This window comes from Ornithodoros turicata, chromosome 7 (genome assembly GCF_037126465.1).
Source record: "Ornithodoros turicata isolate Travis chromosome 7, ASM3712646v1, whole genome shotgun sequence".
In the NCBI taxonomy this organism is placed as follows: domain Eukaryota; kingdom Metazoa; phylum Arthropoda; class Arachnida; order Ixodida; family Argasidae; genus Ornithodoros; species Ornithodoros turicata.
Window position 1 is genome coordinate 29295882 of NC_088207.1, and position 12285 is coordinate 29308166.

Consider the following 12285-nt stretch of genomic DNA (forward strand, 5'->3'; position numbering starts at 1 on the left):
AAGAAGATATATACCTTGCGCATCCTGACATGCCTGTCGAAGCGCCGGTTGCTTATTCGTGGACGACTCTTTTAGGATTTTATTTAGGATGTCTTCCATGTCGAGTTTGTATGGTAGCTAATGAACTATGTGCTGCGATACCGCAATACTTTTAACCTTCGTGTACGGGAATGAAAAACCACGTACCATGGCGTACCAAACCTTCTGAAAATTTGATCCGAGCTTGCGTCGGTTACAGAAAAACACCTGTTATAGGCGAAAAATCGACCAAGTGACGTGTAAAGTTGTGGGGGGTGTCTTACCTGCACCGCTTATCCTCTGCTTAGATCAACGTGCCCTCCGCAAAAGGTGTATTTACTTGACTAGTCATCAAAATATGGACTACATAGGCGCAACATAGCAGACAACAGCTGTAGGAGCTCGCGAACCGAAACAGGAAACTTGTGGCGCCTCAAATTGTAGGTGGGCAGGTGGGTAGGTACGACAATATGAATTATGGTGCAAGTTAAATCGTTTGGGTCAGAAAATAACTCAAGTCCGAATTCCACACCACACGGGATGAATCACATGAATTACGAACTTAGAATTGTATTTTATCCCTTTCTTGTCGTCGTCATCACCGTCATCACGGTCATCATCGTCGCCGTTAGCAACGCGGAGCAACGGAGACGCTCTAGCTAGCGTCGGGAAAGCTGTATTCTACCTTTGATCTGTGGTTGTGTGTATGACATGGTTAATGTGTAACCGCCTGCTAAAATGGAACCAGATGTCGACCAAGAAGAGAGCTACCTCTTTTTTTGGTTTGTTACGTTTTGCGGCATGTTTACAGCCTTCATACCACTAGTCGTGAGAGTGGTAAGTTTCTTCTTGAAATCGTTGGTTTTGCGAAACTGGCTTCGTAATACTTGCATGAAAATGAAATTGTCTTCATCGTTGTTGTTTCTGCGGCTTCTCAGCAGCGTCACTCACCTGCAGCCCTCGCGGAACGCCAACTCGCTGAGCGGAAGTTTGGCGTTTAGTTCACGTTTCATTTAGCGTCGCCGCATTGCAAACTGAGCTGCTCCTTTTGCTTCTGTAATTTCATTGACGTTTCACAGAGCGTTCACGCGCTACATATTGCATTAGCGCATTTACTGTAGCAGTTCTGGAACGGCACCGGTGCACATAATGAAGGGCGTATGCTTACAATGCATCAACAGCGGATACATCACTTTCTCAGATCATACAGCGCTTTGCAGACAGTCTACTCTTCGCACGCCGTGTTTGGATCACCAACACTTCTCAACAGGGATTCCTTCATGTTTGGTCGCCTATCCCATTATCTGGTATCTATACCATTCAAGATGAAGGTTTGCTGCAGGATTATAGTGACACTGGATAGGTTGCTGTGCCATGTCGGATTAGTCCTGTGTGCTGCTGTTGCACTGTTGGCCAGTACCGACTTCCATGAATTTCATGTGGACACTAGATAATGCCCTCCAAATGATTCTCTCCTCTTAACACCACTCCAAACATCCATCAGTCGTTCATGTGCCTCAACTGTGGGGAAAGCACGTAGAGATGTAGAGCCTGAATGCCACAGCAAGCTTTCAGCAAAGCCTTTAGCTAGGCGGTTACATGATAATTACATGATATTTCATTACAATTCTTGCTGTAGCTACTATGCATCAGACATTCTGGTGCCTCAATAACATTTTTACATCACCGGTTTAGAGCCAGTGTTTCAGCCTAGTTGCCTTGCTCTGTCGTATCTGTGATGTTGAATAGCATATCCACTATGTCTTTGCTTGGTTGCAGGTTTTGCAGATCATATCTCAAGAATCTGAAATGGAGTCAAACTTGCGAAGACAGGTCTGTGACTTGAAGGCAGAACTGGGTGGAATAAGCATTGTGGATGAATTTGCCAAATATGCCAAAATTCAGCGCAAAATAAATAAGATGTCAGAAGAAATTACTCATCAAGGTGGGTGTACAACAGCTTTGCATGCTTCAGTGTGACCACTGAATATGTTTGTTTCATTTCAGCACAACTCAAAACAACTTACACATTCAAGGTCCGACTGGCAGCCACAGCAGCTCTCTATGCTCTCGTTGTAAGTGAATGATTATTTGTAGTGTGGAATACCCCGGTGGGGCAGTGAGGCACATAAGAAATCTGTCTTCCGTTCTCAATTATGCGGAGCACTTTAGAGAATATGTGATAAAATGTCTAGCTGCTATCAAAGTGCTTTCTGTAATATTTGTGCAATTATCTAATACGGGTCCAAATTTGGCACATTTCCACAGGCATTTCCATTCGCATTTTACCACGTACTTTGCATGTAGAGCTTTTGTAGCCATTTTGCTTCCTTGATATGGTTGTGCAGGATGTATTAAAGATAAAAAATTTAAATTGCCTGTTCATGCTGCAAAAATGTGTTGTTAGGCTGATCGCTGCCGTACTCTTTAGGGATAACACTGCACATTTATTTTTAGAACTAAAGGTTATGAATATTTATCAGTACTACTAATACATTTGTCTTAGGGCATATATATAAGCAAACAAACAAACAAACCTAATAACATTATCCTTATTCAAACTGCACTCTCATACAACGCAAAGAACATGTCGGGCTGTTTATTGGAATATGCCTCGCTCACGCACAAATTATGGGCAGCAGTCAATTTACCACAACATCTGTGCGAGTTTAAATAGCTACATTAGAAGGGGTATCGACCTCACCTGTATTTCAATAAGATCGTTAAGAGCAATGTTTGGGTCATGACATGTATTTTAAGGGATGTGTTTCTGCCTTTCTCTCTTTTGATTTTTTTTTTACCAATATAATGTAATTTTTATTTGCATGTAATGTGTGGCCTCCGATAGTTGATTTATATAGTGTTGTGATTGTCGCTGTAAAAGCGTGGGGACGTGCCCTCATCAAGCAGCACTGCAGCTGCTATTTTGCAGTCCCTTGGGCCTTATTCATGGTTGTTTAATGAAATAAAAACTAAATGAAGAAAGTTTGAACTCAGATATGTAAACATTATATATTGCCTCTTTTTTGTGTGTGTTTCAAATACATACGTACATAGTCGTCCTACATTTGAAGCAAATGCATACACATCCTGCATGTCAGGTCTTCACACACATCTCTCTGACGGTGTGTCCTCTCAACATTGTAGCTTGCAGTTACAGAACGCAATAAAGGTCAGACCTACATCTTCCAGGGCAGGGCACAATGGGATCATGACGTCAGGTCAATAGTCGTGCGCTGGAGACTCACCTTCAGTGGGTTCTGAATGCATGTTAGTGGATACACAGATTCCGTCTTGACACACAAGCCTTGAGGTTTCAGACCACCAAAATCACTACCAGATGAGACACCCCTGAAATGGACCCAATGGGAGTTCCTAAGTTCCACATGTTCAGTTGGTTTTAATATTTGTGGAAGGCTTCTGCTCGAGCAAGGATCAAAGTTAACCCGATTTAGACCGTATAACCAACCGTGATGTTGTCTCACTGTTACGTCTGTATAATTGTCCATCATTCTTATGCTTGGTAATGGAATGGGTAGTATGTGAATATTTTACTGGATGTAGCTGGCTTATGTTTCTGAACTGTAAGTACAGTTGTAAATCTGCTACTAAGATAAACAACAGTCACTGCTCCACACTGGGAGAACGCAGACAGAGTGAGACCTGCATTGTACAATGCTTCTGTGCTCACTATCGGATGTTCTAGGGGTACACAGTATTGTTTTGTGTGACAGAGGTTATTCTGTTTTGTTTCTGTTGTGTCTCATTCGTATTACTGTTTCTATTTTAGGCCATGACAGTGGTGTACCTCCTCTGGAATTACCGGAGTCAACCAATCGTGGTCCTTCCTGAAGGCTGGCTCTCACCATTGTCGTCCTGGCTTGCCCCTTCAGCAGATTATCCAGGTTCGGCTTTGCCACACCATCTTGTGGAGTACGCGTAAAATTGGTCGCCTCCATTATCGGAGTGGAGGTTGAGAATCTCTCCGGTCTTCTGAGTTATTGTAACATCATGGTCCAGCCCTGGAGTGTACACTGCACTGTTAGTTGTCAGACAGTTATGATTACTGGCATCAACAGCACCGTGAAAAGCTCGGCGGAGATGTTTTCAGCGTTTCCTTAGGATATTGAGGGTGCGAGTCAATATAAGAACCAGAAACCGAGGAAAACTTCTACTGGATGCAGAGAGCTCCAGTACTCAAATTGGCTAAAATCAAATAATCGTGGCGTTTTTTAGTCTGGTAACCACCAACAAGCTCATCTTGTCCATGGCACTTAATCATGGGGGATAAAAAGTACAAGCACCAGCACGACATACCAAAGTATGGGTAATAAAAATAAATTCTGAAATGAAGTATACATATATGTTCCTATGCCCCAGTGTAGCTCAGTTAAGGGCAATCGAAAACCCGATTTTGTGATGGTAGCTGTACTATTTCTCACTTGTGAGGACCCCCATTGCTTGTGACATCTACAGCCCCTGCTTACTGCACGTGCACGTCTCAAGGTATGAATTTTCGTTTCTTGATCCAGGGGGCATTGGATTGACACCATGGCTGCTCATCTCTGCTTCAGTAGGAAGACTCATGGTGAAGAATTTGTAGCTCAGCATTGAAGAGATGCTAGTTTGTACATTCTTTCCCTGTGCAATTTGTGTACAATTTTGTAATGCAAGATATGTCTATTGCACGTGTGCCACAAATATAACTATGTCTCCGATGCAGTCTTTTTTAATTCTCTATGGACCGAAATACGCAAGCGTTTGTCACCTAGTGACAGAAAAAACGTTTTCAACACTTTCACTGCTGAAGTTCATTTGGGTCAGGAGTCAGGAACCCGCAGCTTGCAGGCCGCTTGAAGCCCAGTTGTGCTGTTGTTGTGGCCTAGCGCAGACCAAGCATGCGACAAAAATTCCAGTGCTTAGGAGTTGTTGGTTATGGACATGAAGAGAGGTTATTCAAGACTAGATGGGCTTGGCAGAGGCAAAGCAGTTAACAAAAGGTGCTTGTTGTACTCTCTTACCATAACTCTGTGAATGGAACAAGTCATGAGAAATGCGAGATTTCAGTACATTACGCTTAAAGGGACACAAAACAGGTCAAACATTCTCCAGTTATTATGCTCAGTGAAAGAACATAGCTCACGATATCCAAATATGAAATTCTTTTGCTTCTAGGGAGCGTCTTTAACTTGAAACAATGCCATTCACAGAGCATAACCCACGCAAGTCTCTCCTTATCCTTGGAACGGAGTCACGTCACCATGTTTCAACGTATAGCAACACCGAATTCTAGGCGCTGGAGGTGGGAGAGATTTCGTTCTCCTAGCCAATGACGGATCCCACTGACTGCAGCTCGTGAGGGAACCAGTTACAGGAACATCGCGGAGCTATATAGCACTGAAAGCATAGTGCACATGTGAAATAAAATATTGAGGGTTTTTGGTATGGTTTGAACTAGCTATCTTGGATTTGACAGCTGGAATACATTTAGAATTGACCTCACTTCTCAATATTACAAAAAAAATTAATGTATAAGCGTCCCGCATTCTAACAGGCTGATGATGCGCACCGTCAAAATGATGCGTCGCCATTGTCACCAGGACATCGCAGGGCGGGGCATGAGGGCGAAAGAGTGCAGTGAATATTCAGTCAGATTGGAGCCATTATTTACCTTTTTGCGACAACTATTTTTTCGAAACGTTCACTGTCGGCAAAGTATCACAATGCATTTAAAAAAAGTGCAACTCGTATACCTGTTTATTGCCCCTTTAAAAAGTAATAGTTATAGGATTCGAAGAGAATTACAGTGTAACCCGAAGATGATAAGTTTGTTTGTTTGTCTCTTCTTCGTTGTGTACATGGTTTAGCATACGCATAGAAACAGCTGATGACAGCTTAAATGCGTATTTCGAGAGCCATTGATTTTAATGATCTCAAGCGTTCACATGAAACCTGTGGGGATGAGGACACGCCTAACTGAATTTACTGCAATGCATACACAACGGCAACCAACATGGGAATTCCAAGAAAAGACTGTCTGATGTCATGTCAGCAGTAGCCGCAGCAGACGCCGAAGCAGGATGTCGCTCTCCAGGCTTTCTCGCTTGCAAGATGTAATATAATGTAGCATTCCAATATCCGTAGCTGCCCCGCGATAACCTCACTTCCTAGCAAACACACCCGGTGCTATGCTTCACCGGCTTTACTATAAGCACCCCTAGCCGCGTGCGGAAGGAACCCTGCATACGCTGTGCAAGTGCGTCTCTGCGCATGAGAGGAGGCAGTGAGAGGGAAGATGGAGGGCGCCGCCGTAGCCAATTGGGCTTCCCGAGTGGAGTAACCGCGAGAGAAGATATGCGCAGAACGCTCGGTTACTTGCAGAGCGTATACGCGAAAAGGGGAGGAGACACGTTGAATACCCTACCATAAGCTTTCCAGCGCCCACGGTTCCCGTGGCGCCATCTATCGTCCGAACTGAGTTTTCTGCGCAGATCACAATACTTTTCGAGAAGGTGGCCCAATAATGCTATCACATTAATAAAAACTCACAATTCGGACAGGCTTGTGACTTTTCTGAAGCGACCAGTTGCCGGCGAACTCAGAATAGAATCTACGGTGAACGATGCCATGTTTAAAGGGACGGTCTCGTACCCCTTCCCCTCTCATAAAGTGTACCATTCGATTGTCCTTTGTTGAAGATGGAATAGTGCGAATTTACCCGACAAAGCACATCACAGTTATTAAATAACCGAATGAAATTGATAAAGATTGCAGAGCATACCGCGATCTGTGTTGGCAATAATATGAACGGCTACGTCGCCCTGCGGGAAGGGTCGTGATTGGATGTAGAAATTGTCTGGTTTCACGCGTGCTAGTGTACCGGCGAGCAGACGACTTTCAGAAGTGACTGGGGCCCGCGGGAACTCTCGTACATTTTTTTCAGTTATCAGGCGAAAGACGCACATTCTAAGAAGTGGCACACGTTGTTGTTTAGAACAACAATGTCAATTAGAGACAAGTTAAAAAGTCGCCGGCCAAACCCACCCACAATCACAAATCTAAAAAATATATTATGCCTGCTCCCATTACACTTTCGGTTGCACACTGATCACGTTTCGAAATGAAGTGTCGCTGACGACGTACGAGTATATGGAAAAGGAGTGCGTGTTTATGTAAAAACCGCATTAAATACTCGCGGAAAGAAAACACGTGACTTACCGCCGTATTCTCGGTCAGCCCTGAGGAATCCCTGCGCTTCGAGGGACCCATCCAGTACACTGTACTTGGCTCTGGCAATGCACTGGGTGCGTGCTCGTGCACATTGCATTGCCACAGCTACTGGAAGGGTCCCCCGAAGCGCAGGGATCTCTCAGGGCTAAGCGAGAATACATTCAAAGTCCATATCCTATACCGGTTGTCAAGAGGACTCGTGCACCATCTCGTCCGAGTAAACGCGTACATATATGCTATTGAAGGTTATGCAATAGCGCACTACTGTGGAAATGTTTTCAGCACTAGGTGAACATCGCCAAGTCTTATTGGAAGCACGAACTGAGGTATAAGTTGCAGCAGTCAAATAATAATAACAACAACGAGCTAAAAGTCTAACAGTATAAAGCAAGATTAGCACACGTAAAATGCTTATGTTCTGTTTTCTATTAACCATATGGTACAGCCTGCCCCTGTTCGCTGTGGCTCGTTTTCAAAAGCGGGAATGTGGAAAGCGACTTCCTTTCTCTTTAGCCCTAAGTGTTGTTTTGTCCTTTTGTTTCTACGAACCTGCCCACGATTTCAGTGTTGCCCCACTTGAATGGCAAGTGCATGTTTAACGTCATAAATGAACATGACAATGGTGCATTCGCGCAAAATAGATTTTACCGCAGTGCTGTGTTTCACTCCTATTAAAAGGCAAGGAGTACCAATCATTAAAATAAGGTTGTTCCTATTTAAAAAATCGCACTGTCGCCTGCAGCGTCCGTCTTGGGTACAACAATGGGTTCCAGACTATATTCAATGCAGCATCTGCGAGCTGCTGTGGATTATCAGAGTTAATTTGCGGCCAGTTATGCATTCTTGCATTATGCGATAATGGGCCTCCTGGGGCCGTACTGACAATGATTGTAGTGACCTGATTGTGGGAAAGTATTCGTTCCGTAACTCTGATGCCCAAAATGGTGCATGCAATGTCTACGATAGGTCGGAAGCTTTTCCGGCAGGTGCCATTCAGTTTTTTTCATGTCCCTATGCTTCCATGACATCACCTCTTCTCACCACGCCTCCATAAGATAAAATAAAGAATGCTATGAATCATTGTTTATTGGCGTCGTGCAACGCCAGGCACCCGAACAGAAGTCTTATTCGTATAGAATTTTCATTTTAATCATCGTCGTGATTTACGCGAAATGTCTTCACTTCGCTAAGGACCCATCCCCACTTCCTGTAACTTCTGAATGTTTTCCTCCAGCTGTTGTCTTCTCCATGGTTGCTCTCGCGGGACCACCGCGCACAATCAGCGAATGTCGCACAGTGACCACATATTTCTTGTACACGCTTAGCAAATGTGTGTCTTTGGGTCCCCAGTCTTCGCGGGGGCTCACTGTGTTCCTCACGAGTTTCCCGTTCTCGGTGTAAACCGTCCAGTAAGTTGCACCAATTATGGCTATGCCGACGCCCACCATAAGCCATCCAATGACGCTCGCCCATAAAGGGTACTCGTAGAGAGCCATGCGAAGGCTACTTGTCTTTGCGAATGCAGAGTAAGACGAGACCGCCAGGAGTACGATAGGAGAGACGAACTTCCAGCAGAACACCATCAGGCCTCCTGGACGCCGTCCTGTGAGGAACTCGAAGTCCCTGCATACGTTGTGGCTCCCGTATACCCAGCACAGTGCGACCACTTCGTACGTCGTGATGATCGGAAGCATATTCCCGCCCACATAGGTGTCCAACAGGTTGATGACATAAAACCCGTTCTGCATCGTTAACGGCAACGTGAACACGAAAGCCAACATGCAGTAGGCCATTGCAAAGAACGGGAAACGATCGTGCGAGATCGCGGTAAGCTCCCGAAAAGAATGTAACAGGGACGCGACCAAGCACAGTTGGGCAATGAACATGAACAACGCAAGTGTTCCGAAGAATACAGCGGCTGCAATTTTGGGAAATCCGAGTGTCGTGAGCATAGCGGAGGACGTTATGAATGGGACTGCCTGGCTAGGTCTTCGCATGTCCGGCACCGAAGTGCCTTTCGTGCCCGCGAAGTGCCCCAGGGTACAGAAGGCGATGAGCGTACTGGTTATGCTGGCAATAACCGTGTTCGCGGCCACAAATCTATCAGCTGAATATGAGCGATCAAAAAAGCTGTTTCGACTGCCGAGATACGCTGCAGTGCCCATTCCAAGTCCAAACGAAAACAGCGCCTGCTGGCAAGCCCTGACCCAAACGAGTGGATCGAGAAAAGTATGCAGGTCGAGTTTGGTAAGATAGTCGACTCCCAGAGAAGCTCCCGTTAGCGTGAAAGCGCTCCCGAGAAAGATCTCGTTGATGGCGATGGGAATAGGCACCGTGATGAAAACGATGTATCCGAATCGTGGGTCTCTCCTGGTAACGCAGACATACGTCAGTATCCACACGACTGCAACGGCCACCGCTAGCTCAATCCTGAACTCTCCCAACGTAGTGATGGACTTGCTCAGTCCCAGAATCCTTTTGTAGAAGTAAATTTCTGCAGCACTCTGTGTAGCATTGATGCAAGAGACATTCGACATGATAGAAAGGACCGTCGGTACCGAGAGATTGAGTTTGTCTGCACCTTCGGCAAGGGCGCGCTTTGCCGTACATAGCCTCGGTGCGTCTCTAGTGCTATAGCAACCGGTATCGTTTCTCCAGCTAGGGTTGCATTCTGCCCACTCGAGCTTCTTGCCCGTCATGCTATAGAACAAGTACGAAATCAAGTACGCGAGGATAACGGACATGTAAACGCTGACGATGACGGCAGCGTAGCAGAATGACATGCCTATACCTTTTCCTAGCGGAAAGCATTTCCAAATTGATATGATATTGCGGCCGCTGAATTGAGCCAATCCTAGCTCGAGCTTGTAGATTGGCATTGCCACGACGACCACCATGATGATGTAGCATATGATGAAGGTCCCACTGCCATGTTCGTGCGCCAGTGCAGGGAACCGCCAGAAGCTGCCGAAGCCTACAGATGTTCCGAGGCAGGAAAGAATGAACGCCCAATGCTGCCACGGTTGAACGTCGTTCTTGCTTTTCAGCGCAAGCAATTCGTGGCGAAAATCTCTTCTGTATTCAGCTATGGCTGGCTCTGTCTTGTCCTCCATGATCAGGATTACGGTTTGACTGGTGGTGAGATGGGACGAGGTGCATAGACGAATGAATGTATGCTGACACTCGTTACAGCCTCATTCTAGGTGGGGCCCAGCGCGAGCTAACGATGATGACGAGAGCGTGATGATGATCATGATGATGTTGAAGCCCATCGTGCAGGCGGGAAACAACGAGACAATGGCAACCGGGTTCGACTACAAGGCGATGGTGACGTTCGATATAGCGTGCATGGTCAACAAATTACTATACAGCGTCTTTTTGTTATTATCATTATTGGACACATTTATTCCACACATTCGCTTTGGAAGCATATCTGGACACATGTGGACACATTAGCTTCCGCATAATAGCGAAGAAGTGGTTTCTACGTGTGACGCTCTGATGTGAGGGTCACTGTTTCCTTCAGTCTCTCATTTCCATATCAGCGTGAGAATACATTATAGATGCATAGGTTTTCACATAAACGTTTAGGGAAGTGTTCTCTCAGTTGGAGAGGCCCTCAAGGTTTTGGGCGTGGAATTGGGGTGACTTCTAATCCATTCGATTTATTTCATGTTATTAATCGAGTTAACGTTTTACATTCTATTAATGGCGTTATTAATTAATTAAGTCCTACACCAAACTGTAGAACGTAAAAAAAAAGCGTTACATGAAATTCCTTTAGTGTCGGCAACGTAGGCGATAGAAAAAACGTAAATTCTACGTAGAAGGTAAAACTGTGAGAGCACAGCACATGTGCAGTTTTTGCAGGGCGGTTATACGGCAAGGCGGACATCCTGTGTGTGTGATGAAATAAGGGTGAGCAGGCAAGCGAGGTGGTGAAGGTTCGACGAAGGCATACCTTGAGCTTGAGGGAACGATAACACACGAAGAAGTCTTGTCTACTTCTTCGTGTGTTATCGTTCCCTCAAGCTCAAGGTATGCCTTCGTCGATCCTGTGTGTACCAAGTCAGCCGGTATAACTACTTGATGACTAATTACCTAACATTCATGATTACCTTTCTAATTAGAGGTGCTTGAGGACATGTGCGATAGCAGAATTGAAGCAAGTCGCTACGGACTAAATCTCGTGTCTTCAGAATCGTACCAAAGTTATGTTACCGAAATCTTCTTGTCTCAATTAACATTCCTGCAAAATATTTTGGCTCTACGTGACACGAAAGCTAGAGGCAATTATTTTTATTTTTGAGAAATGTGACGTCATGTTAGACTCCGACGGAGCGCCCAGCTCTCATCTGGCAGCGTTGCTGCCATTCGCGTCTTCCGGGGGGCTCACTTGTTGCGGAGCCCCACGTGACGTATCTTCCGAACCCTCCGACCTTCGAGAAAAACAAGAAGCGAGAAGACATCTCTCCCATTTTCCCCTCTTTCAATCAGCGTCACGTGACTTCTCCACCACGTGACGCTCCCCCGGACGCCGGCGTCGTTGCTAGGAGACGAGTGCCCTCTCCAGAACATGACATCATTGTAATTTGTGGGCTTATGATTACGTAACCCGCTCCTTACGTCATCGAAACTTGTGGAGGCTCCGCAGATCTTCAAAAATTGACAGAAATGCACAGCGTTCATCAACACGATTGAAATTTCGCGCATAGAATCCTTGAGGCACCTTCTTTTCATGGACTAAATAAAATAAACGCTGTTTTCTGAGCCCGGATTTCTTTTCTTTTTTATCCTTAAATGAGCACGTTCCTTTGAGATATCTATCCTTCGCGAAATCCTGCCATGCAAATGAGCCGTAACCGAAACCAGCGCGTCAAGAGCACAGGAAAGAGAGACTACTTTCGGCACTGGTGGCCTATCTGGACCCCATGATGATTCACCTGGCCAGAGGGTCACTCCAGTCCCTCGAGTCAAAGTCAAAGCCTTCAAGGCCCTCTGAAGTGCAACGGTCTTTGTTCCTGAGCTCGCGACGCC

General features: G+C 45.5%; 3 protein-coding genes across 8 annotated transcripts in view; 1 reads left to right on the plus strand and 2 right to left on the minus strand.

Annotated features, from left to right (window-relative positions):
- LOC135400751 (brefeldin A-inhibited guanine nucleotide-exchange protein 3-like) overlaps positions 1-441 on the minus strand; it is a 65096-nt gene extending 64655 nt beyond the window's left edge. For 3 of the 5 annotated variants that reach the window (XM_064632645.1, XM_064632646.1, XM_064632641.1), the window contains exons 1-2: positions 303-441; positions 15-246 (exon numbers count right to left, since the gene is read on the minus strand). In XM_064632645.1, the coding sequence (XP_064488715.1) occupies positions 15-99 (85 nt within the window). In that variant the 5' untranslated portion in view covers positions 100-246; positions 303-441. The remainder of the gene's footprint in view (positions 1-14; positions 247-302) is intronic. The other 2 variants (XM_064632644.1, XM_064632642.1) reach the window with 2 other exon arrangements.
- Positions 442-573: 132 nt separating this feature from the next.
- LOC135400753 (guided entry of tail-anchored proteins factor 1-like) lies at positions 574-4736 on the plus strand. Of its 2 annotated transcripts, none has more exons than XM_064632649.1 (5): positions 574-855; positions 1798-1963; positions 2026-2093; positions 3809-3923; positions 4551-4736. In XM_064632649.1, exons 1-5 carry the CDS (start codon positions 757-759, stop codon positions 4619-4621), a joined length of 519 nt encoding a protein of 172 aa, XP_064488719.1. In that variant the 5' UTR covers positions 574-756; the 3' UTR covers positions 4622-4736. The 2 variants fall into 2 exon arrangements, with proteins under 2 accessions (XP_064488719.1, XP_064488718.1); XM_064632648.1 differs by lacking the exon at positions 574-855 and adding an exon at positions 964-1325.
- A 3643-nt stretch (positions 4737-8379) lies between these two features.
- Positions 8380-10497, minus strand: LOC135399762 (sodium- and chloride-dependent glycine transporter 2-like). The gene has a single exon (XM_064631495.1). It carries the CDS (start codon positions 10359-10361, stop codon positions 8427-8429), a length of 1935 nt encoding a protein of 644 aa, XP_064487565.1. The 5' UTR covers positions 10362-10497; the 3' UTR covers positions 8380-8426.
- Between the last annotated feature and the right edge of the window lie 1788 nt (positions 10498-12285).

Bases quoted from the DNA above. Each gene is read 5' to 3' on its own strand.
- LOC135400753 (XM_064632648.1), top strand. From the start codon at position 1,179: ATGCTTACAATGCATCAACAGCGGATACATCACTTTCTCAGATCATAC. The intron at 2,094-3,808 runs GTAAGTGAATGA...TTTCTATTTTAG, and splicing joins CAGCTCTCTATGCTCTCGTT to GCCATGACAGTGGTGTACCT. The intron at 3,924-4,550 runs GTTCGGCTTTGC...TTCTTGATCCAG, and splicing joins CCCTTCAGCAGATTATCCAG to GGGGCATTGGATTGACACCA.
- LOC135399762 (XM_064631495.1), bottom strand. From the start codon at position 10,361: ATGGAGGACAAGACAGAGCCAGCCATAGCTGAATACAGAAGAGATTTT.